The sequence below is a fragment of the Bubalus bubalis genome, chromosome 5 (genome assembly GCF_019923935.1).
Source record: "Bubalus bubalis isolate 160015118507 breed Murrah chromosome 5, NDDB_SH_1, whole genome shotgun sequence".
In the NCBI taxonomy this organism is placed as follows: Eukaryota; Metazoa; Chordata; class Mammalia; order Artiodactyla; family Bovidae; genus Bubalus; species Bubalus bubalis.
In genome coordinates this window covers 18,085,873-18,111,429 of record NC_059161.1, presented here as the reverse complement: position 1 = coordinate 18,111,429, position 25,557 = coordinate 18,085,873, and the positions used below count along the sequence as shown (strand labels likewise).

Here is a 25,557-nt window from a genome sequence, read left to right as displayed (position 1 = left end):
GTGGGCGTTCTGGAATAGGTTTGGGGAGCATTGGGATGAGTTTTTCTGGCATGAGTCTTCCTTTTACTTTTTTTCAACTACTAATTATAGTTTTGGCAGATTCTCACATCTGCCATCAAGCGTGTTAAGCAAACCTAGCCCTTTGCTTCAGTGTCCTATAAACAAAACAGTTCTCTCTGCCACCCACCCCCCACCCTTGGCTCAGTGTTTACAAGTAAGATCAGTGGGATACAGATAAACCCACCTGACAGCTGTTTCACACTTATTTTGTGTGTGAGCTACCATTTCAAATTATATGTGTATATGGCATTCCCTGAAAGAAGAGAAACTTAGCTTATTATCTGCATGTGGGTTTGACTGCTGGCAGCTTGAGCAGGGACTCTGACCTCAACGTGGTGGTTGTGAGTGTTAACGGTGGGGGTTGCTTCTGGCTTCCTAGTGGTTCTTTGCAAAGCCATTGATTTGATGGTGTAGGGAGGAGAGTTGAAGGGAACCCATGGCAGGTGGCTGTATTGTTGGTTGTTGGACTCCGTTTTGAGTCTTAGAGAAATAAAAAAAGTAAACTACCAGCCACAAAGATGCCTTTATAATACAGTCTAGCCCTGGGCAGTGGGAGCAAGGGGCGGGGGAAGCTTATACAACAACAGGAAAAGTTTTCCTCCGCATCTTGATTACTTGCATGTTGGATTGATACTGTCTCTGCTTAAGCCCCCAATTATGTGTCAAATTATAGGGAATACTGAATACCTACTTATAAGCTTAACTAGGTGATTCAGCCCCAAAGCCTGCCTGCCTCCTTCCCACCCTCACCCTCATATTTTCATTCAAGGTCTAGAAGCATTCTGAACACTATAAAAGGCACCACTAGCCCCAGATAAGTCTTTTCATTGATATGGTACTGTGGGTTTTCAGAATTCCCTAATATATACTGTTTTGTCAGATCTTCGCAATGACTCTGAAATAGACATGGCAGAAACTATCCTTATTGTTGTTTTTATTTTAAATGAGGAAATTGAAGTTCAGAAAAATTATGTTGCTTTTCGAAAGTTACAAACTAAAAGGCAGTAGAATTGGATAGTGGAATGGGAATAAAAAAGGAAGGAAGAAGAAAGAAAGGGAGAGAATTAAAATACATTGGTTGTCTGGAAAAAGAAAAGTGAAAGTAAGTCTTAGTTGCTCAGTCATATTTGACTCTTTGTGACCCCATGGACCGTAGCCCATCAGGCTCCTCCGTCCATGGGATTCTCCAAGCAAGAAAACTAGAGTAGATAGCCATTCCCTTCTTCAGAGGATCTTCCTGACCCAGGGATTGAACTCAGGTCTCCTGCATCGCAAGCAGATTCTTTACCATCTGAGCCACCAGGGAAAAAAGCTTTACATATTATTCATTTTACCTTCATGAGAACTCGATTTTATTAGATTGGGCATTATGGTTTTCTTCTTATATGGATGAGCTGGGGCTCAACAAGATTCAGTACTTTGCATAAGTTTACTAAAAGGCAGAGCCTGTGATCAGATCCTGGTCTATCTGGCTTCAGAAGCCCACACTTTGTCCTCCATAATCTCCTAGTCTGAATTACTATACGCCTCTGCGCTTTACCATGCTGTATTGTCAAGCCTCCTCTACTGGAATCCAGTGCTCTGTTCCCCGAGATTTAGATTTGTATTCTAGCTCATATATGGAGACTATCTAAGAATGCAACACAGGAGACCCATGTTCAATCCCTGGGTTGGGAAGATCCACTAAAGAAGGAAATGGCAACCCACTCCAGTATTCTTACCTGGAGAATTCCATGGCCAGAGGAGCCTGGCAGGCTACAGTCCTTGGGGTTGCAAAGAATCGGACATGACTGAGCAACTATTGCTCACTCACATCTAAGAATTAGGAAGCTCACCCCAGGTTGGAAATAGGAGAGCCCTGAGATGTCAGGAACTCAGAGACTCAACTTGGCCCCAGTCCTGAAGGAGTAGGCACCCTTAACAGGTGAGTTTGTGAGGCTGGATGTCTGGTTTATCTACATGCCTGGCAGGTGCCTGTGACTTTTGAATCAGACAGACCTTTCCAAGCCTCAGTTTTCTCGTGCATTAAAGGAGGATAACAAGAACTGCCATGAACAGCCGTAGATCCTGTGTGTGTGTCCAGTCGGGGAATATACCTAAGACGTCTGGTCCTGAGTAGGTGCTCGTAAATCTACCTTCTCTCTCCCCATATCATTTCTCTCTATCACATCTCCCTCCCCACTCTTCATGCCAGCCCTACCACTCAGTAATTTGTGAAGTATTTATCACTACCTACTTAGAGCATCCATGGGAGGAATAAATGAACTGAAAGAATGCTGAGGAAGGGTCTGGCACAGAATCTGGCATGTATACTAAGGATTCTTGAATGCCAGCTGTGGGGGTGGGAGAAGGTATAGTTGCACAGTCTCAAGGGTCACTTACAGGCGCTGTCACCCACGGGTAAGTGGGTAATGTTTTGGAGACCCAGGTATTCTCTTTCTTTTAAGGAATATAGTTCAAGGTCTGTGTTCACCTGAGCCCTGGAGATGAGAGCAGAGCCCACTTTGCTCTAACGTTGCAGAGCTGAATGTTTTCTGGTTGGTGCATTTTCCAGGTCCTTTACTCCTTCATCTCCTTTAACCTTCTCATCTCATTACTGCTTCCTTATATTTTATTTATTCACACCTCCTCGAAAGGTGTAACAGAGCCGAGAAAGATGGGAAAGATGATTTCGTTCATCCTATTGCCAATCAGAAGTTGGTTTGAAAATGTTCAATGAAGTTAGGAAGAGATTTTTGGCACATCTTTGATCCTTAGGCACTTAGGACATCTCTGACTTTTATTGTTAGTTGAAAATCAGAATGGTGTATTTATAGGGTCCCATGATACTATTTAAATAATTTAAAAATTGTAGTTATAGAAAACCTTAGACTAATACTGTAAATCATTTTATTGTCTTGTAGGTAACAATGATGATCTTTCTTTTCTTGGAGGTCAACATGTTCTAGGCTACAAAACACTTTCTTGCATATTTTTATGTAGTATTACATTAAAAAATCTTATGTGTTCTTTATATAGCTTTTTAGTGACAGCTTCAAAAAGCAAGGTCTTCAAATAGTGATGAAACTGCTTCCCAAATGAGAAATTCTCAAATTAGTGAAGGAGAAACTGCATTTTTGGTTAGAAATAGGAAACTAAAGCCAAAGTTAAAATGAACTTGTCTTGGAATTGAAAAGCTTTAATTCCAAGTGAAAGAGTTATATCATGAAAGATATATTTTCTTCATTTTTCCCCCTTGTTTTCTTTTCCTCCCCCCCCAACCCCCAATGCTCATGGCTGAATTCATTTGGCAGAACTATTTCCGAGACACCTGGAATATCTTTGACTTCATCACTGTGATTGGCAGTATCACAGAAATTATTCTGACGGACAGCAAGGTAAATAGCTCTTTGATCTTTCTCTTTAAGCTTGGCCCTGGAGTAGCATTAAAACAATCCTTGGCACATTCAGTCCATTCTTAACTCCTCAAACCCAATGTGCAGCCCCCTATTCACTTCCTCAGTCCTGAGCTTTTCCCAGAAAATGGGACCATTGGATGGCACTCGATCTCATGGAAGGTGTGGTCCCATTTGTATGACTCAAATAGGTGAGTGGGATAGAGGGCCCAGGAGAGGCCATGTCACAGTGTTCTGCTAGATTCTTCAGGAGATACCAAGAATCTAGGCACAGGATCTTTGCCCTCAAAGTTGTTAGATCTGAAGTGGTTCCCTGAGATGCTTCATCCCAAACAAAACTTGGAGAGCTCATCACAAAACCAGCATGTTCTAGAGGGATTATGAGGTCTGCTGTCTGACACCCACGTGCAGAGTCAGGACCACTCAGAGAAGACTGGGGAGGCCAGTTTTGCCAACTGTGTTCCGGGCAGCCATCTGGGGAACTTCTATACCTTCCTGCCTGGGAACAGAGGGTGGGCCTGGGGAGGCTTGGAGAGATGGTCCTCTCTGGCCCGCCAGCTGGAGACAGGGTTAAAAATGAAAGACACCATTCGTGTTCTATTTAATGATCTGAATGAGGGATAAATGCACAAATGCCAGTGCTTAACTTTCCTAAATGACCCGAATGTCACTAATGATATGTTTCCTTCTGGTCCACCAGCTGGTGAACACTAGTGGCTTCAACATGAGCTTTCTGAAGCTCTTCCGAGCGGCCCGCCTCATCAAGCTGCTGCGTCAGGGCTACACCATCCGCATTTTACTGTGGACCTTCGTGCAGTCCTTTAAGGTAAAAGGCCTTACCAGCTCCTCCTCTGAGGGTTGAGGGGCTCCTGTCACATCAGACAGAACACTGGGCAGCACAGCATTATTCCGCAGGTCCCCTCGCCTCTGGGAATGGGTATTTGTCAGAAGCATCAGATGAACACAGCAGTCCTCAGCTACAGTACAACTGAGCCAGGAGGTGGTTAGCTTATGACTGATTGGTTAGGATCTCATTCTAGAAAGCATCCCAACTTTGAAACTCTGTCTCTGTTCGCTGAGGCAGGGGGCTTGTCTTATGAGGTGTGTTCCCTCCCAAGTATTCCAGAACGCCCGGAGCAATTCTATCCATGGGCAGAGCCAGCCATCTGTAGTCACATACCCTCTGCATTTTCAGAGGTTCATCCGTGGCTTTATTTCACCCAACAGTTTTTCAAAGGACTCCTTGAATTGTGTTTTGTAACAAGATGATTCATACCATTCCCACATATGTCATCATTAGTATGTAATTCCTGAACCACTGAATAATGGCATGCTAATGGCCACCTCTGCGTCCTGCAAATGAACAGGACATCTGGGCAAGGTTAATGTGGTGAGCATCTGTTGAATGACCTCATGGAGTTGTACAGAGGTGTATGTGTAATAAACAAGTTAAAAATTGAAACCTGAGACCCATGTAAATGGCAGAGACTTTCAGTAAAAGAAATTTTCCATATTTAAATATTTGCATGCTGTAGCAAATATAGTTTTTGAAGTTTGGGGAGTGTTGATGCTGTTCAAAAACGTACTATTTTCTTCATAAAATAGAGTTTTTCAAAAAATGTATTTTTAAAATCGGATGAAATTGATTCAAAGATGAAAAATCATGAATTCAATAATTGCCTTCTTTAATTATTTGTACATTTTAATTTTATTATTTGATGTTTGGCTGCACTGGGTCTTCATTGCTGCATGTGGGCTTTCTGTGGTTGCGGAGAGAAGGGGCTACTCTTCATTGCGGTGCCTGGGCTTCTCATTGCAGTGGCTTCTCTTGTTGCCGAGCACAGGCTCTAGACACATGGGCTTCAGTAATTTCTGCTCTCAGGCTCTGGAGCTCAGGCTTAGTAATTCTGGTGCGCAGGCTCGGTTGCTCCAAGGCATGTGGAATCTTCCTAGACCAGGGCTCGAACCCATGTCCCCTGTGTTGGTAAGTGGATTTTTAACCACTGGACCACTAGGGAGTCCAGTTATTTGCACATTTTAATTCCAAACTGAACTGAAGAGATCTTGTCAATGAATTCATGGTTTCTCATTATTTGAAAGGAACTTCACCCCACACCGTCATGACTGAATTACTTCTCCATCCAGTTCCTGTGCATCTGAAATGTGAGACCAGTTGTAAGGATGTTCAGGTTCCCACGAGCAACCTTGACATCTTTATTGTATTCATCATAATGGTTTGGTGTGATAATTCCCACAGAGGCCTCACCTCAGTGAAACCTGTTTCTCCAAAACTGAATGACAGAGGAGAAATCAAAACCCTTAGCAAGAATTTAACCATTTGAGTCTTGAATGGAGCTGGATTTAGAATTTGAAACACAAGATGCTCTTAAAACCTCTTTGTAGAGGCCTGCCCAACAAGTTACAGCTGTTAGTCTCTTAAGAAATATGTGTCAGCCTGTCATAGTCTCGCAATCACCAATTCTCTGTGAAAGTGTATACTATTGAGGGCACTGAAAAGCGTGTCATAAACTGATGGCCAAATGGTTGGCTTATTCCAGTGAATAGAGAAGAGTGGAGGCAGTTGTATCTGTCTCCAGGTGACATTGTGATGGATGGGCATTGGCTTTTTGGAGCCGCTCTGGGACACAGTGTAGAAGTTGTTTTCTTGAAATTGGTTTAACAAAGGCTGCCTCTGCACACACACAGCAGAGAGTCACAGAGTGTAGACAGCATTGCCCCTGTCTCTGACTCCCCCTCCCTCACCCTGAGCATCACCTCATTGTCCGCCACTGACTCCTACTCAGTGCTTCTCTCTCTCCCTTATTTTTTTTTCTTTCATAATTTAACGATGACACTCTTCCGGTTTGCATATTTTCTGACCGGAAGTATGTTGTTATTCTTTGTTCTGTGAATGTGTCCTGTCTTTTCTTTCTCCAGGTGTTTTACAATGCTTTTTGAAAACAAAATTTTTGGCTGTGCCACTCCACATGTGGGATCTTAGTTCCCTGACCAGGCATCAAAACCACGCCCCTGCATTGGGAGCGTGGAGTCTTAACCACTGGATCACCAAGGAAGCCCCTCTTTTCCTTATTTTGTCTTGGAATGTATGCCATGACAAGAAGGGAGATCAGGATGGGAAAGAGGTACCAGGGACTAGAGATGATGGGATGGGGAAGGCAGAGTAAAGGCAGGAAGCATGACATAGAAGGTGATGGGAAGAGGGCAGAAACCTGCCTCCCTGCTCTCTCCTTTCAGCAGAAGGTGTCTTCACATGCCCCTGGGGAATGTAGCCATTCCTCACAGACCTTGAGAATCAGCACTCCATTGGAGAAGGGGTTCTCCCACCAACTCTCAATTTCATTTTCATGTTTATTCTTTATTCAAATTGTGAAAAGTCTCCTAGGACTCTTCATTTAGTTAGCACCATTGAGAAGCTCTGCCTGGCTCGTGCAGTCTGAAAGCCTTCAATTGCCCTCCTGGGAGTTGTGCTGTACACTCTTGAGAGAATGAAGACTCGGAGTTGCATGAACTGCCAGGGAGGCTTCCTGGGTGGTGAAAACAAGGGGCTTCCATTGTCAGCACCAAGATCCCCCAGAATTGTAGTGCCCACCCTGACCATCAAACCAAACTGCCCTATGTCTTCACCCTCCCCTAGCCACCAGGGGTAGCTCCCTGCCTGCCTTTTCCTCCACTCACCACTTCACCTCCACCTTTCAAGTGTTGTCCTCCCTGAGGGGCAGGTAGCTTGCACAAGATGGAAACTTGTGCCACGTAGCTTCCCAGCAGGGTTTTGTGGTCACTCACACTTTGAAAGGCTTTTGGGAATTTTGCACAAAACAGACTGAAAGGTCAGCAGGCTTAAACATTGGAAAAAGATGTTTCATCAGAGCTTGAAGGCGCCTTCTAGGAACTGACAATGACTGAGACCCCAGCCGATTCATTCTGCTTCCAGATGCTCCATTAGGAGCTTCGTGTTGAGTGAAGGAGTGGGAAGGGTAATACGGGGATTTGGGAGTCAAAGCTGAATGCCTGCTGTGTAATTGGCATCATAATCGCCCAGGTTATTAACATTCTGCATACAGAGTGGGATGAAGCCCAGACCCAGGAATTTTTCCCAGCTCTCCCTCAGAGACCCGGCCACACACTTTTCTGGGTCTGAGAATATTCTTGGTGGGGAAGGAAATTACAAACCTCTCTGGGGCCAACAGCTTGCATACCTATCAGACAATGTGGACATCTGCAAAAACACAGAACTCCAAAATAGAACATTCCAGGGGATCAGACAGCCGCTGCCCTGTGTTTAAGTCAGTATCGGGGCGAGACTGAGACTTGCACTGCCTAGGGTGCAGTTTGTTGACCCTGGAGCTGCCTGCCTTTAAATTCATGGTCGTGTCTCTGCTTCCTTCCAGGCCCTTCCCTATGTCTGCCTTCTGATCGCCATGCTTTTCTTCATCTACGCCATCATTGGGATGCAGGTGAGTGGGTGCCTTGGGAACCTGATGGGGGACAGCTGTTGCCCATGTTGTCTCTGACTTTCCAGCCTGAGCCTGCAGGATTCAAGGTGCTTTAAAGAATCCCTTCTTACCCAGAGGTTGAAGTGTTAGTAGCTCAGTCGTGTCCGACTCTTTGCAACCCCATGGACTGTAGCCCTCCAGGCTGCTCTGTCCACGAGATTCTCCAGGCAAGAATACTGGAGTAGGTTGCCATTTCCTTCTTCAGGGGATCTTCCCGACCCAGGGGTTGAACCTGGATCTCCTTCATTGCAGGCACTTTCTTTACCACTAAGCCACCAGGGAAGCCTTTTACCCAGAGGCTCACTTTAATATCTTGTTGCAGTATGACCTTGGGAAGTCACACGTGCAGTTCCCCATTCAGGTTGCCCAGGTGATCAGAGTGGTCTGATACAGGGGCTTCGTCTGTGGTTGTCGGGTCCTGGTGCTTCCTCACAAGCAGTTGGACTCCACTGAAGATAATGCCGTTGTTCTTGGCCAGAGGGTGCCCCCTGAAACTAAGGAAAGGGTGAGACTCCTGATCGTCCATATCTCAGGAGCCTCCCATATTTGAGCCAGACCTAGAAGATTTGGTGGTTGCTCTCTTATAGACACAGACACAAAATGTATGTGAGTTACACCCCAAACAGCTGAGATTGGGAGCAACTCAGAATTGCTGGCAGTGAGCCCAGTCCTTGGGAAACCCATGGGCCACATTCCAGCTGATACCTCTCAAAGGACCATGCAGCCTGCCAGATGATTCTTCTGGGTTAGCACATCCTTTCTGGTTTCAAGATTGAGACGTGGATGAGGTTCCCACCCTGGGTACTCATGCAGGTAGCCAGAGGCCCACTGAGCAGAAGGGACCAAAAGATCTTTCAAAAGGCAGTGGTCATTTGTGGTGGGTGAACACCTACCATAAACACCCTGCCGCACATCCCAGCACCTGTCTGGTTGGGTACACAGGCTCTGCTGGGCTCCGAGAGGCCGACTTTCTGACTTGGAGATATGGAGGCTACACCCTGGTGTAAGACCTCAGCCATGTGGCCATCTCCTGCAGTCAGGCAGTCTGGCTGCCTTTGGATGGCCAGCTGCCTTCTCAGTGGTGGCTGCCACCCGGAGCCACTGCTCACATCCCCCAGACTTGCCATGTCGGCAGCCCTTTCTAAAGCTTATCTGAAATGTTGTCTTTTTGCTCCTCTCTCTTGCCTGCACTTCCTAATTTTGTTCATCTTTTAATCCCATTACTGGAGAGTTTTGTTCTCCAAAAATACAATAGAATGTCAGGTGTCAGAAAATGTGAGACTTGGTTGAAAAGTAATGAGTTCTTCACAAAGGATATTTCAGTAGAGCTTTAATGATGATGTCAGGGGTGTGTTGCAAGCTGAATCCCAGCTGAAGCTTGTCTTGCTAACTTCTCTTAAGTCCTTTCTAACTCTGAAGCATTTGATTCTAGAATTTAAATGTACTTGAATAGCCAAATGAAACTTAATTAAATTAGGTTGTTGGTTTTTTTTTTTTTTTTTTTTTTTCCACACTTAAGGGGGAAGATCCCCTGGAGAAGGGAATGGCAACCCACTCTGGTATTCCTGCCTGGAGGATTCCATGGATAGAGGAGCCTGGAGGCCCCCCAGTCCATGGAGCTGCAAAGAGTTGGACAGGACTGAGCAACTAACACTTTCAAAATAGTTCTTATCCCTTTTCATCTTCAAGCAAAATAAACTAGAATAACACCATCTCTAATAACCTGTTAGTGATACTACTGATAATGATGAATACCATTTGCTATCACTTGAATTCCTAAGTGTTTTAGACACTGTGCTAAATGTGTGCTCTTACCTACTCCTGCCTCTCCCTTCCTCTCTTTCTTCCTCTCTCTCTCTCCCTTCTAAAATGTATATATTATACACAAACACATAAATACAGGACATACAAAATACATAACTAATGTATTCAGGAATGATGTGAAAATGTTTACAGGTGGATCTCACTGTTTCCATTGTTGCTTAGCGTGGTAAGTAACTTGTAACACACTCCAGATCTTAGTAAGTGGGAGAGCTGAGTTTAAATCTCAGCTCTGTCTGCTCCACAGCCCATGTCTGCACCTTCTCTGTGCTGTCTCTCCTCCCACCAACAAGGAAACACAAGTATTTCTTTGACTCTTCAGTGGTAGGTGGAAAGTTCTTCAGTTGTGACATTGTGATATTTACAGTAGCCATAATGTGTAATAATTTATTGCCCGTAGACTTATTTCCAAAAAATAAAAACACTGTTCCCATTCTACCGAGACAGGAATGGCATCCCCATTTTGATGTACCTTGAGCTGGCTGTCTTCATCATGGCCCTTGATAGAGACCCCACACCATAAATAAAGAAGACTTCTAAAAAAAAAAAAAAAGCAGACACCTAGCTTGTTACTAGAAAGGTTGTTTCTCATATAGCCGTAACAAAGCAGGGGGATCCATACCAACAGAAAAGCAAAAGGAGAGTAGAGAAGCATTGGAAAGACAGAGATAGCAACAGGATGTATCTTTGAGAAGTATTGTTATTCTGAATTCTCAAGGGCTTCTTGGAAGAAGAGAGCTTTGCAGACAAATCTGAGGGTAAAAAGGAGTAAGTTGCTGGGTTTGGGAAAGAACCCTGGGGCTGCTAGCAGTTAGGAGGTGTGGCTTTCAGACCTCGGCTCCACCACTGACCAGCTGTGCAAACTTAGATCACTGACCCTCTCTTGGACTTAACATCATCACCAGTGCAGCAGAGGAGTTGGGTAGATAGCTTTATGGATCCCTTCTAGTTCTAAAATTCTGTATGTATGTGCTCAGTTGCTCAGGCATGGTTGACTGTTTGCGACCCCATGGACTGTAGCCCATTAGGCTTCTCCATTCATGAAATTTTCCAGGCAAAAATACTGGGGCGAGTTTCCATTTCCTACTCCAGGGGATCTTCCTGATGCAGGGATTGAAACCTTGTCTCCTGTATCTCCTGCATTGCCAGGTGGATTCTTTACCACTGTGCCACCTGGGAAACCCCAATCCCAAGTGAAAACAAGAGTTAAGCCTATAATTTTATTAAGTGTTCAGATGGGTCTCAGCAAACCTTCTTTCTCTTCCGTAGCCTTTCCTTATGATATAGGAGATTTGGGTTAATGACAAGGACTAAGTGACAAGCTTTAAAAAAAGGTGAAAAAGTTTAAAGGCCACCTTTGTAATAAATATGCACTTTCAGCTTAACAATAGCTCCTTGACTATTACACACATAACTTTTATAAAACAACAGTGTGCCCTCTGGCCAGTTCATGATTGGTAAGGTGTTTGAGAAAATCGTAGCGAGGACAACTAATGAAGTCTTCAGGAGAGTCATAGGGAGAAAAAACACCAAGTTGTGTGTGTGAAAATCAGGGATAAGTCGTGGATTTTAAGAGGATGAAAAGAAAGACAGAAGGAGACATGAACATGGGCAAGGATATGTGACAGTTTCCTCCTGGGGCGTCCAGAACTAGGTTTGATTGTTTGGGATTTTTTTTCAGTGCTACTATTTGTCTGATTGGGAGCCCTCAGGCTTCTTATCTCCCTTCCCTCCTTCCCCAGTGCCACCTAGCTTGCCACCTCCATTCTCCCTGAGAGAGAAGTAGTATTTAGGTTTTGAAAATCAGCGATGAGAACAAATTCCCCAAGCAGGTGTCATTGGGAGTTATTTGAGCAAAATAGCAGAGACTGTTCCTCAATCGCACATTCCAGACACTGTTAGGAGGAAAGTGTGTTCCATTTAGCACATATTAGATAAGCTGAAGCATGTTAAATACAGGCTGAAAATTATCCCAAAAGGCTGGAAAAGTGACCTGTAAGCCTTCAGTTGCACAAACATTGCCTTGCGAGAGTAGACCTGGAGATAGATCTGAATCATGTGTACATGTGTAAGGATACCCTTCCCATCTAGAGAGGGCTTCCCTGATAGCTAGCTCAGTTGGTAAAGAATCTGCCTGCAGTGCAGGAGACCCCAGTTAGATTCCTGGAGCAGGAAGATCCTCTGGAGAAGGCATAGGCTACACACTCCAGTATTCTTGGGCTTTCCTTGTGGCTCAGCTGGTAAAGAATCTGCCTGCAATCCCTGGGTTGGGAAGATCCCCTGGAGAAGGGAAGGGCTACCCATTCCAGTATTCTGGCCTGGAGAATTCCATGGACTGTATAGTCCATGGGGTCGCAAAGAGTCAGACACAACTGAGCAACTTTCACATTACTTCACTTCCCATCTAAAGAAATGTGGGATACACCTTGGCTCCAGGCAGCACTGTGTCTAGGAGTTCATCCTTATTCTCTGTGGCCAGAGGTCTTGTGTGTGCCTCTTATTTCCATATGAATTTACACAGTAACCACATTCTAAGCCCAATGAGCAATGGCAGATTAGAAAACTCACTCTGTAGCCAGATCTGCCCAAACCTGTTTTCTTTTTCCTTTTCCAAGTATTAAGTTTTCCAGACTTTCTTCATCTGATGGGCCTCGGTTATAGACATATCACACTTCCAAGGTGTGACTCTCTGGATGGGAGCACATCCCAGGAAGATAGGGATGCCCCTCTCTGACTTACACTGCTTGTAAATTTCAGGGCAGCATCTGCCTATTTCTTTTTTATAAAGAATAAACCACATCTTCTGCAAATACATATGCTCTCATCATTATCAGCTGAGACAGGAAGAGAGGTGGGTAACGCGTTCCCTGCACACCTATCATGGGGTAATCTTGTTGACAGACAGCTTGAATGCCATGGTGAATAGGTATCATAGAAATTAAAAGCCCAAATTAGGTGTGGGAGGAACGACATCTAAGCAGAATGACTTCCAGAGATCTTGCCTTCTATGGTCCTTGCAAGCATTCCTCCTCTTTGCTTCCCAGGAGAATATAACTCTTCACACGTATCAGGCCAAGAACGTGGGGTCTGCCAGCCTTCCTGGGTTTTGAGTTGTCTGCTTCAGGGTTAGGCCGTCAGGAGGAGCCATGTAGATGAAGTTACCGCCCCTGCCAGTATGTGCTCGGTCGGGTCGGACTCTTTGCGACCCCATGGACTGTAGCCTGCCAGGCTCCTCTGTTCATGGGATTTCCCAGGCAAGAATATTGGAGTGGGTTTGCCATTTCTTCCTGCACAGGATGTTCCAGACCCAGGGATCGAACCCGCGTCTCTTGCGTCTCCTGCATTGGCAGACGGCTTCTTTACCATGACGCCACTGACCCTGCAGGTCCCACTGCTCACTGATGCTCAGGGCTTTCTGCTGTTTTTTTCATCCAGGTCTTTGGAAACATAAAGTTAGATGAGGAGAGTCACATCAACCGGCACAACAACTTCCGGAGTTTCTTTGGGTCCCTCATGCTGCTCTTCAGGTACCTGGATCCGTCCCTGCAGCGGCTGGAGCGCTCCTGAGAGAGAGAGACAGTCACCCACCTTTTCTGCCTGTTCCCCTTTGTCTGCCTGCTCTGCTCCTCTGAGGATAGATGGGGGTGGGATGGTGGCGGGGCCTCCAGAAAACCGCCCTGCTGACTTCAGGAAGTTTCCTCCGCATCTTTGACTCCGTATGCAAATGGCAACTTCTGCACCTCCTCTAGGGCTCAAAGAGGGGGAATCTTTGGACAGAGTCCATTAAAAGGCTGAAACATAGATGGCCAGGTTTACATGGAGTCTGGGAGTCTCACAGCCCTCTCTACTACTGTCAACAGAAGACAGAAAAGCAGTGTGTGAGGTTGCAGAGCCCCAGGAGCCCTCCCTGGCACTCTCCATCACAGGATGGAGAGCACAGACAGAGGCTAACTGGGCAAAAAAGGAACCTAGGGAGGGAAGAAGGGATGCAGGAACCGGGAAGATGGCCAAGGAGAGGATGGGCTGTGTAGACCTGCTACTACTAACCGAGTTGTCTTTGGGTTCAGGAGTGCCACGGGTGAGGCCTGGCAGGAGATAATGCTGTCATGTCTCGGGGAGAAGGGCTGTGAGCCCGACACCACTGCGCCGTCGGGGCAGAGCGAGAGCGAGCGCTGTGGCACCGACCTGGCCTACGTGTACTTCGTCTCCTTCATCTTCTTCTGCTCCTTCCTGGTGAGCAACCATGTGCTATCAGCTCAAGAGGGGTCCAGCCCACCTGTCTGATAAACAGACGAGAGGTTTCCTCCTGTGTACATTCAGTCACACGCTCTAGCCCGTGTTGAGAAATAGGTCCTCCTCAAGAGAGCTCTTGGAGGCCAGGGTGCTTGTCAGACACCCGGGTGGGTGGCTTTTGTTGGCTGAGAAACGTCTTTGCTCCTTCTAGGGTAGGACTGCGTGAGGAGAGGTGATGAGGGGGTGGATGGGGTTCAGCAAACATAGTATTAAATGTCAGGTTGAATTGGTGGTGACCCAGAGTAAATCTTTCTCTTCTGTATCTCTGGTGTTTTATCTGACAAGCGGGGCTGAGAATCTCATCTCTCTTTTGGAGACCTTTGGACCCTTTGAGAAAACGTACCGTGAAACTCTAAGGGGACAGCATTAACCGAAGCAGGATAATGACAATGTACAATGGAATAGGTGTGGTTCTTTCGTAGGTTGCTACGTTTGATGGCACTTGGCCAACTTGATAGATATGAAAGGATACGATTGCTCTAGCATTGGTAAATATTGAGTAATGTATGAAGCACACCCATCTAGAAAATGGTGAGAAGCCCCAGGTGCCTTCTGAATTCTGTTTTTGGGAGAAAGCCTGACTTGGCACAGCAGCTTCCAGAAATCTCTTCCCTGCACCATCAGATAAGTGGTGATAGACTGAGGGGCAAGGTGTTACCAGGTCACTCAAAGGGTTAGTGCCGTGTGTCTGGCCACCCTGACATCCCTCAGCTCAGCTCCCCTGCTAATGCCACCAGCTGCACACAAAATGTCTCAAACTAAAGCACTGCCATTTAAAAGTGGCCAGCTTCATGGCTGGGCATCCCGAAGTGACTTGCCTGGTGTCCAGGCGTTTCTACCTCTTTCAAGTGACCCATAAGGGACTTGGCACATGTCCATGTGTGAAGTGGCCGACAGACAGACTAGTCAGGGTGTCAAGCAGGTTGGTGTAGCAGGGGATGAACTAATCGAAGACGTGGGGAGCCCACATTGGTCATGTTGCTTTCTAGCTTTAGCCAAGGCACCTTCCCTTTTGTAGCTTCTGTAAAATAGAAAGAAAAAGTACTTGGTGATAAGACTGTTATCTGTACAGTGAACTGGTACGTGTGGATGTGCAACGTTTTTTAATGAAAAAAGAACAAAAAACATTATTTATAAATAGGAAATTATAATGAAAATGACTGCAAGGAAATTTAGAATGATGATATAAATTAGAGTGATGATATAAATTTTACTGAGTGGCCATTAAAAGGTTCACATTGAGCTAGGCACTGGGGTGAAGCCATTCAGCCCCTCTGTCACCTAGGATTGAAAGGTGACCATCGTACAGGAGTATTAGTGCCCATCATGAGGGAAGGGGAGCTTCGAGAAGGCCATGCAGACATCTCCATTTTATCTTCCATCATTTAAATGTTTAATAATAAATATTTTAAAAGAAACCAAAGATATAACTGGAAAATTAATTAGAGACTATAAAGTACTTTTAGAATTTTGAGTTAGAGGCTACTGCATAATTCACATTAATGTTATTTTTAAAGAGGCTATATTCAGTATGAGATGATAGGCTTGCAAATCTCAGTCCTACACTGACTCCATGACCTTGGGCAAGTCACACAGCTTCCTCAAGACAAACCAACCACTCTGGAAAGATTTACCGATGCGCTGGGATGTACCCGGCTGTGTGCTTGGAGCTAAAGAATACAAATGTGTATAGGAAGTGTTTGTGTCCTTGAAGGGCTGATGGTAATTAAACCTGCCTCAGAAAAGGTTAGAACACGCATTAAAACGTATGATAGGTGTGAATATATACTGCTGCTGCTGCTGCTAAGTCACTTCAGTCGTGTCCGACTCTGTGCGACCCCAGAGACGGCAGCCCACCAGGCTCCCCCATCTCTGGGATTCTCCAGGCAAGAACATTGGAGTGTGTTGCCATTTCCTTCTCCAATGCATGAAAGTGAAAAGTGAAAGTGAAGTCGCTCAGTCGTGTCCGACTCTTAGCGACCCCATGGACTGCAGCCTACCAGGCTTCTCAGTCCATGGGATTTTCCAGGCAAGAGTACTGGAGTGGGTTGCCATTGAATATATACAAAGTGCTATAAAAGACTATGCAAATGTAAAGGAATAACAATACAAATAGATAGTTTTTGCTAACATTAATAATAGAGTCTGGAAAGGAGTGTAAAGAAAATGTGTGGATACAGTCGGCCCTTTCTGCGGGTTCTGCCTCCATGAGTTCAACCAACCTCAGACTGAAAATGTTTAAAAAAAAAAAAACTCCAGAAAGTTTCAAAATCCAAAAGTTGAATTTGCCACATACCAGCAAATGTCCATTGCATTTACATTGTGTTAGGAATGTGTACAGTGTAAATGTATGTTGCATTTACATTGTGTTAGGAATCATAAGCAATTTAGAGATAATTTAAAGTGTACAGAAGGCTGTGCATAGGTTATGTGCAAATACTACACCATTTTTTATTTTTTTTGGCCACACTGTGCATGGCATGTGGAATCTTAGTTCCGGACCAGGGATCAAACCCGGGCCCCCACACTGAAAGCATCAAGTCCTAACCACTGGACCACAAGGGAATTCTTGGTACTTTACCAGCTTACATAAGGGACTTGAGCACTTACAGATTTTGTTATCTGGGAAGGTCCTGGAACTAATTCTCAGCAGATGCCAAGGGATAATGGTGCTGTGTACTCAGTCACTCAGTCATGTTCAACTCTTTTGCAACCCCATGGACTGTAGCCCACCAGACTCCTCTGTCCATGGAATTTTCCAGGCAAGAATACTGGAGTGAGTTGCCATTTCTTCCTCCAAGGGGATCTTCCTGACCCAGGGATAGAACCCGTGTCTCCTCCATTTCCTGCATTGGCAGGTGGATTCTTTGCCACTGATCCACCTGGGAAGCCAGTTGTATATGGAAAACCCTCAATAACCTGGACAGTGATTAAATAAATTTCACTGTGGCTCCAGTCACAGTGACAGAAAGAAAAGTCCATGTTAGGATTAGATTCAGCTGCTTGAAACGGAACTCCTCAAATAACAGTGGTTTTACCAGGGGGGATATTTATTTTCCTGGCATGTCAGTGAAGCCTGGAGGAAGGCAGTGCGGGCTGGTTATGGTGACTTCACAGAGTGTCTGGTACCCCAGACTCTTTCCCTCTTTCTGCTTCCTCTCCTCCACCGAGAGTCCCTCAGCTTTGTGGTAAGAAGACAACTAGATTCCAGGGATCCGCTTCCATTCTAGGCAGTGGAATGGAGAAGGGAGGGAGGGAGGAGACCGGTTATTAGGATGCAACCAGCCATCTCTGTATTGCAGAGGAGACTCCCAGCAGGCCCTGGCTGCAGACTTTCTCTTGATCCTAAGTATCCTGTCTGCATATCCTGTCTGCTGGGCACTTCCACCCACCCAGCCGCTTCACCTGGGAATCAGCAGCAGAGGCTCCATTTGCTCACCCCCCATAGGCGATTCATTTCTGTCAGGCAAGATTCTTTCCTTTGCAAGTGACAGAAAGTCCAGCTGCATCCGACATGAACAGAAAGGGATTTTATCGGCTTATATAAATGAAGAGTTGGGCAGGACAGGCTTAAGCGAGCTTGCTCTGGGGCTCAGATGACATCATCCCCAGGATCAGGTTTCCTTCCCTGTTGACAGATCTCTTCCCCAGGTTTTTCCACATGAGCTCTTTTCCTCCAACAACCCCAGCCCGTGGTTCCAAGACGGTAATAGCAGCAGCAGCTCTAGACCTCAATCCCGACATATTCAAGGCCAATAAGGAAAAACAAGTTCTCTTGCTCAGAAGATTCAATGCCATTTTCTTGGCCTTAATTGGATCACCAGCACTTGTAGCCCAGGGGACAGGATTCAGTGGCTGGTTGAGGCCTGGGCCATGGTAGTGCCCCACTAAACTGTATTAACTGAGACTAGGCAAGGGGTGTGTCCCTGGGAAACTGGAAACAGTGCTGGGTGCTACTGTTCACTGTGGCCGAGGCCTGTCGAGTCCACCTCCTTTAGTTCTGTATCCAGGCTGCTGTCCTGCCACTGGCCTGGTTCAGGAGCACCTCACAACTCTCTGCCTGGACTGCCAGCCACCGTCCACCCTGCTACCAATGCAGCCTGAATGCACATAGCTTTTCTCTTTCTCCTAGTTTAGCCTCTTTAGTGGTTCCTGTTGCCTCTTGCATAATCGAGATGAGAGCCCAGCGAGTCGTGGACCACAGGCTAAATCCAGTTTGCCAGCTGTTTTTGTATGGCCCGTGAGCTAGCAATGATTTTTACCTTCATCAGTAGTTCAGAAAAAAAAGATGAATGATGTATCCTGACATGAAAATTGTATGAAATTCAAACCCATACACTTTTCTGTCCCTGTTGTGCATGTTTCTTTCATGGCTCTCAAAAAAGTCTATAGGAACTTCCCTTGGGGTCCAGTGGTTAAGAATCTGCCTTCCAGTGCAGGGGATGTGAGTTTTATCCCTGGTTGGGGAACTGAAATCCTGCATGCTACAGCGCAACTAAGCCCACTTGCTATAATAAGAGAGAAGCTGGAGTGTGGCAACAAAGAGAGCCTGCGTGTTGCAACTAAGGCTCGATGCAGCCAAATATATATATAAATATATATTTAAAATCTGTAGCATTTGTATGTTTCCAGTAGTCTCTGCGGAATACTAAATGTCTTTAAGAATATTCAAGTCACAGCATCTAGTGAACACCTGCTGCACTTTAAGGAATGTGCTAGTCATGGAAATATATCTCAGACCCGAACTTTCTTACCTCCCACCCCTGGCACCTGGAGCTCTGTCTGGAACACAGAAGGTGCACAATAAATGTTGTTGAACAAGTAAGCAGGAGAACAGGGTCTCGGAAGCACTTGAGAGCTGTGAACAGCTTCAGGTTGCTGCACAGTAAGCCCAGCATCCACTGAAAGGCATCCCATCAGGTCTCTGAGAAGCAGCTGTGGTGAGCGCAGGTAGGCAAGGGAGACTGGAAGAGAGGCTTGGTCTTGGGCCTTGACTTCCTCTGGCCTTTGAGAATGTGTTGCTACTGCTGCTCCCTCTGCTGCTGCAGTAACAAAGAAAGAAATTGAATAGATAACAAAAGCGACTGAGGAGTACTTCGCAAATATAAAGTGGTATAGCAAAGTGGATTCATAGCACTCGCACCGTGAGATGTGTGGTTCAGTTGTGAAAATGCATTGCCTCCAGCAGGATCAACTGGGCTATGGTTATGAACTTTTAGCCTTACAAACTTGTGAATTCTTTACTTGCTTAGCAGTTTGTTTTTCTGCTCTGGGTCTCCCCTAACTCCCCTTCTCCCCCTCGCCCTCCAGATGCTCAACCTGTTCGTGGCTGTCATCATGGACAACTTTGAGTACCTGACTCGGGACTCATCCATCCTGGGGCCTCACCACCTGGACGAGTTTGTCCGTGTCTGGGCAGAGTATGACAGAGCAGCATGGTGCGTAGGCCTCTTGGCCACCCGCTCTGGGGCCCGTATCAAGGGTCCCTGGGGTTCTCAAGGAGGAGGTTGGGGTGGGAGCCACCCCATTCTTGCCTGTTGCAGAAGGAGAGGAGAGTCCTCCTGGCTGTGGTCCGGGGAAGAGGCCAGATCCTCAGACTGGCTCTGGGATCAAGCATTCTATGGACCACTTAGCTTCTGCGTTTTTCTTTCCCTGTTCTTTCCTTCTGTAATAGGCATTTTCCTTTGACAATCTCAATACACAGTCTGCAACTCAGAGTGTCTGAGTTCAATCCCCAGAGGAGCTTCCAGAATGGTTAGTGGACTCCTCTGAGTCACAGGGGGGTTGACAAGAGTTCTCTGGGTCAGCTGGACATCTGGCCACCTTAGTCCTTTCTCTCTCTCATCCCTCTCAAAAGTACAGTTTCAGATAATTCTGAAATTATATAGACAACCAACAAGTTCTTCTTCAAAATGATGGTTTAAACACATGTGGGTTTTTATTGCATGGAACTGAGTTAAATGGCAGAAATTTGCAGAGATGACCTCCCTGGATCTTTTTCACTTTCCAATAGTTCTCAAGTGAAATTGTGCCTTCTGGACTTTAAAGCAGAGGCTGGAAAACTATAACGCATAGGCTCAGTGTGGCTCACTTTATCTGGAAATAAAGTATTATTGGAGCACAGCTATGCCCATTTCTCTATTGTTTATGGCTGTTTTTGTATATTGTGATAAAGACAGTATGATCCTCAAATTAAAAATAATATATTTATTATCTGACCCTTTACTGGAAAAGTTTGCAAATCCCTGCTTCAAGTTCAAAGGCAACCTTTTTGGTCCTCACAGTGGAAGGCAAAGTGAGAGTGCTGTGAGCACGCATTCCATGGGACCTTTGTCCCAACTTATTTTAGTTTTAGGATCTTATCTCACAAATCTACCCATTCTGGCCCCCCTCTGAAAATACTATAAGAAATGCCATCCTTCATAGGAGCGGACCACGTTGCTTCCACCTGGAACCATTTCATAGTCTGAGACTCTTCCCCAAACCTGTCCTCCTGTGAGGCTGTTCTACTTGGGTCACTTCTTTAGGCATTGGAAGAGCACATAGGAATTCCTCATCCCCTCAGTAATTATTAACACCTTAGAGCACAGAGTTCTCTGAATCCGTTATTGTTACAGTAGCTGAGCAGTGGTGGTTACTTTCTGGGCCTGCTTTCTAGTAGGATAGGATGGTTAGAAGGCCATGGGCAGTGTGTTACAGGCGAAGGGAGCCAGGCCTGCATCTTGTCAGCTGTGTGGCCTTGGACGAGTCGCTCCACCACTCTGAGCTCCCATATCTGCTGTATAATAGTGGTAATGATCCCCCTCCGTGAAGGCTGGATGTGATGATTATATTAAATCATGTATGTAACTTTTGTTATCATTAATAAGCATATGGGAAAGGAAGTAGAAAGTAGGAGACATTGGTGTCTGTAAAGCTGGATGGCCATGAGATCAGGACACCAAGAAGGGACCTCTAGCCCTCACCTGAAAGAGAAGAAAGTATTTGCCAACAAAGGTGTTCTTTGCTTACCTAGCCTCACTCAGGTGAGAGCCCTTGGCTCTCAAAAACTTCAACTTCCTGTGGTTTCACATTATTTGGGGACCCAAGTCCCTTGTTCATTAAACATGCTGCTCCCCAGTTCTTCTATCTGCTGGGAAGAGCAGTTCCATGAGGACTAATCATGAGACTCAGACACAAGAGCTGTGAAAGACCAAGGAAAACCTCTTGCATCTGCTTTGAAATTCCCAGCGTGACTTGTCCTGGTTAGTTTCCCTGGCCTTCTCTAGGAGATGAGAGGGGAAACTAACCAAGGTGCAGTGGGCCAGTGTCTTCAAAAAGGAGATAGACGGGTTGCAAAGTACATCAGCCTATGGACCACAGAGCCAATTCACTCATGCCTCAACCACCATAAGAACCAAAGAACACGTGGTAAAATGAATCTCCTCTCAAGAGTCAAGAGACTTGGAAGTACTGCTGAGCTATTTGGAAGAAGAGGAAGAATCAACAGCAAAATCAAGAAAAGATTAGGAAGAGCAGAAATGGGGCAAAGTTATCATCTTGACATGGCTGGTGAGGACTGGATGTTTGGAGGTGGAGGTGTACGCTTATGGTTTGCGGTGGAAACCTGGATCTAAACCGGGGTGTGTCCAGACCCACAGATCTCTGGCCGTTGCTGACTGGTTCTGACCCCTCACAGAGCAGATGCTTTAGCCTCTGAAAATGAATCAACTGTCGATTTTCTTCTTTCCACAGGAAGCCAGAAGTCTCTAGCAGGCTCTGTGAAAGGGGGTTGATGTGACAGGCCACAGTGGTCCTGGAATTCTAACTGGATCTGACCAGGCTGTCTGCGGGTGGGGTGGCAGGAGCAGGACTGGAGGGAGAGCCCTGTGGCTCCCTCGCAGGCTGCTTTTTGGGCACAGATCCCGGCAAGCTCCTACCACATTGAGAAGCGTTTGCCCAAGCTGCACTCGGGGGAAAATCTGCCACAAAGAGAAGCAAAGTCCTTTGCAGGTTCCCTCCTGCCAACTGGGAACCTTGCTAATTAGCCTAATGGGAAATTTCTCTCTCACACTCTGGAGAAAGACGCTGACTTCCCACCACCTGACGCACGGGTCTGAGCAGCTGCCTGTAAGCAGTGTCTGTGAAAAGCAAAGGGCTCTGCAGTCTGCTTCACAGCAGCCTGGCATCTGCTCCTGATGGCTGTCGGAGGCATTTGTGAACTGGTGGACTTGGTTCTTAGAGGCCTAGCTGGAGCCAAACTCCATTTGCCGCAGCTGGCCAGGTACGGGCCAGACACATCATGGGGTGCTCGTGGTCACTAGGGATTGATTTCCTTGGAAAATCGGAGGCAGTATAGTTTGCAGAGTGATGATCCGTGCCGTTTGCAAGGTGCTGGTTCTCTGATGCTAACCGTCCTCCATCTCTCCTGGTCTGCCTTTGCCAGGCCCCAGGAAAGAAGCCACCCATCCCCCTCCGGCCGTCCCTTTCATGGCTAGGCTGTCGTGTCTCTCCTCCCCTTCTTTGAGTGTCCTATTAACCCACCTGTGCTTCCTTTACAGCGGCAGGATCCCGTATAAGGATATGTACAAATTAGTGCGGGTGATCTCGCCGCCTCTGGGCCTGGGAGAGAACTGCCCCTACAGGGTGGCTTGCAAGGTTTGCCTCCGGTCCCCAGCCATGACCGTGACCATGACCGTGGCCGGCAGCGGGGTGCAGCCTCCAACCCCCCACCTCCGTTTTGCTCCACCACCACTGCGCCACATGAGGGAACCTTCATGTTGCTTTCCTTTGAGTTTAAAGAGGTCCAAACCCTTCCAGAACCAGCAGCTGTTACACAAGGAAGAAGGGCATTTTGGGGGGTAGGGGAGGGATGTGGATAAAAAAAAGAGCTGAGGACTTAATAACAGAGGCTGCTTTGACCTCTGTTTTCTTCACACACACACACACACACACACTCATTCGAACACACACACATTCACCTCTCTCTCTTTCTCACTCCACCTTATTCTGTAGATTTAGAGGAACCTAAATTCAGAGGAACCTCTCCCTCCTCCACAGAAGGCAGAAATCTTTTTAATTCAGCAAGGAGTTCTGGTTTCTTTCCCTTAGAGATAGAGCGCCTCCTTCTCACACTTGAGTAGTATCCTCCCATAGAGAAGGTAGAAAAGTGTGATGCTAAGCATACTTACCCCTGCCCCATTCTGGACAGTTTGGTCCCAAGCAGTTATTTTGGGTCGGTTGGCCAAAAAGTTTGCTTGGATTTTTTTCCATAAGGTCTAACAGAAAACCCTGAACAAAACATTTGGCCAACCCAATGAAAGCTATAGGACAGAAAGCTGAGAAACAATTAAAAAAAAAAAAATGAGGGCAGGCGGTAAGGATAAGTAAAGAAGGTGAAGAGGATAGTCTGTGGGGTGTGGGAAAATTTCATAGCTCAGAGGGTCTGGGAAGGTCTCAGTAGAGCCCAGAGGGCTCCAGAGCAGAGTTCTTGCCTGAAGGTCCTGCCGTATATCGTTGAGGGGTCTGTTGTGACTGCCCAGTCCCTGCTTGTTTGTGAGACCAGGAATATGGTTCAGGGGCACACAGGGGACCTCCCTCTCCAGCTAACACAGTGGCTCCACCCAGCCCCGGGCTGAGGCCAAGCCCCCGAGATAAGGAAGCCTTTCCTGGTATGCCGTGAGGGATGCGCAGGCTCCCTGGGGCGCAGCGCAGTCTGGCAGCTGGAAGATGACTTAGGCCCAGAAAGATGCCAGCCTGGGCGATGGGGGAGGAACTGGCCAGGGATGGCGGCAAGTGATTCCTGTACTCGGGCAGGCCGAACAGCTGCCTCTGCAGAGACTCTTTAAACTCCACCCTGGTGAACCCATCGCGGCCGCATGTGGGAGAGCCCGGGAAGGCAGCATGGCATGCGAGATGCTCCTCCTCCTCCTGGTTTTGTTTCTTCTGGCCCCAGCATGCCGCCGCCCCGGGGCATGCCGGCACACAGAGAGCACTCTTACCCACAGAGCCAGGTGGAAGCAACGGGCCAACTGAGCAGCAGCCTCCGTCCACCACTTCCAGCGCCAGCCGCCGCCTCCTGCAGCACTCACCACAGAGCGGGATACACGATGCCCCCGCCTATGGGTTCAGAGCAGGAGAAGGGCCTGACTTCCAGGACGAGGAGAGGGGGCCAGAAACCCCTAACCCAGGGCTGGAGCACCGTCTATCTGGTTTATACCGCTCGCACACAGCCCTGGGAAGTGAAGACCAGCTTGTGTTGTAGGGGGCATGGCTGGTGTGAATAGGGAGGTGGGGTGATGCTCCTCCCGGAGGGGAACACCAGTCCCTAGGACAGCACGCGGCAGAGGGACCTAAGGTTGCCGCCACGTTCCCGGGTCTGTGTGGGGCGTGATATAAATCCGCACCAGGATGGACACACGTGTATGATTTGCCTTGATTAACAGGTTTCCTATTCTTTTCCTGTTTGTCCATTTTGTTTCGTTTCTTTTCTCCTGTTTTCTGTACTCTTTTGTTTGTTTTGGCTCCCCCCGGGAATGCCTGTTCTCCTCTCCTCCCTGTCTGCATTCTTCCCTGCCACCCTCCCTGCCCTGTCCCCCGACCCTTGACCCCCACCCCCGCCATGAGCAGTGGCCGCATCCATTACACTGAGATGTATGAAATGCTGACTCTCATGTCACCGCCGCTAGGCCTCGGCAAGAGATGTCCCTCCAAGGTGGCATATAAGGTAGACCACTCCTTCCTTTGTTCTGGGCTAGTGACCAGCAGGAAATGGGATCCCGCTGTGGGGAGGTCAGAATGTGGGGGAGGAAGCTGGGCTGGGAACGGTGGGAGGAGGGAACCAAGGAGAAAAGAAATGATGCGATGCAAGGATCAGGGAGGTTCCTGGAAGGATGATACACAAGGTGGTTTGTAAGACTTTAAATGTGTTATTCTGTTTCTACAAGTGTGTGACTTCTTGTGAGTGGGTTACTAGAAAAGAAGTAAGTAGCATGTTTCCTTTAAGAGGAAGCAGAGTGGTGGCCTGCAGAATAGCATATTTGGGCAAGAAGGACAGCAGTCAGAGCTTATAAAAAGATCTTCCATCAGATAAACTAAGAAATAGGAAATATGCATAAATTCCACTAAACATGGTTCAAAAAGAAATTTTTAGGAGAGAGGAAAACTCTTAACAAATTTCTTCCTCCATGACATAGGAAGAACAGTGGTATGGTTCCTTCTAGGTATCAGGAAAAAAAAAAAAAGGAACACGACCTCCATCCCTTGATACATGATGAAGAATGCAGCTCCCTTCCCCCATTAGCCCAACTACCCATTTTTCCTGACAGTATCAAAGGAAAGGGTGATGATGGGCACAGGTTGCATTCAGCCTTAGGCCTGCCTTCTTGGCATGACCAAGATATGGATGGACTCCCCTCAGTCTGCTTAGAGCAGCATTGTACATTAGGAGTCACCAGCCATCAGGGTGCTCAGAGCCTCAAGGCCTGAACTTTTCC

The 25,557-nt window shown here is 46.7% G+C and overlaps 1 protein-coding gene across 13 annotated transcripts in view; it reads left to right on the top strand.

Moving 5' to 3' along the window:
* The window catches only part of CACNA1E (calcium voltage-gated channel subunit alpha1 E), a 338,709-nt gene that overhangs the window by 287,460 nt on the left and 25,692 nt on the right, over nucleotides 1-25,557 (top strand). For 11 of the 13 annotated variants that reach the window (XM_025285523.3, XM_044942759.2, XM_044942760.2 and 8 more), the window contains 7 exons: nucleotides 3,354-3,437; nucleotides 4,156-4,281; nucleotides 7,865-7,930; nucleotides 13,226-13,317; nucleotides 13,858-14,023; nucleotides 19,394-19,521; nucleotides 24,692-24,788. In XM_025285523.3, coding sequence (XP_025141308.2) covers nucleotides 3,354-3,437; nucleotides 4,156-4,281; nucleotides 7,865-7,930; nucleotides 13,226-13,317; nucleotides 13,858-14,023; nucleotides 19,394-19,521; nucleotides 24,692-24,788 — 759 coding nt within the window. Of the gene's footprint in view, nucleotides 1-3,353; nucleotides 3,438-4,155; nucleotides 4,282-7,864; nucleotides 7,931-13,225; nucleotides 13,318-13,857; nucleotides 14,024-19,393; nucleotides 19,522-22,623; nucleotides 22,721-24,691; nucleotides 24,789-25,557 lie in introns of all 13 variants that reach the window. The other 2 variants (XM_044942756.2, XM_044942768.2) reach the window with 2 other exon arrangements.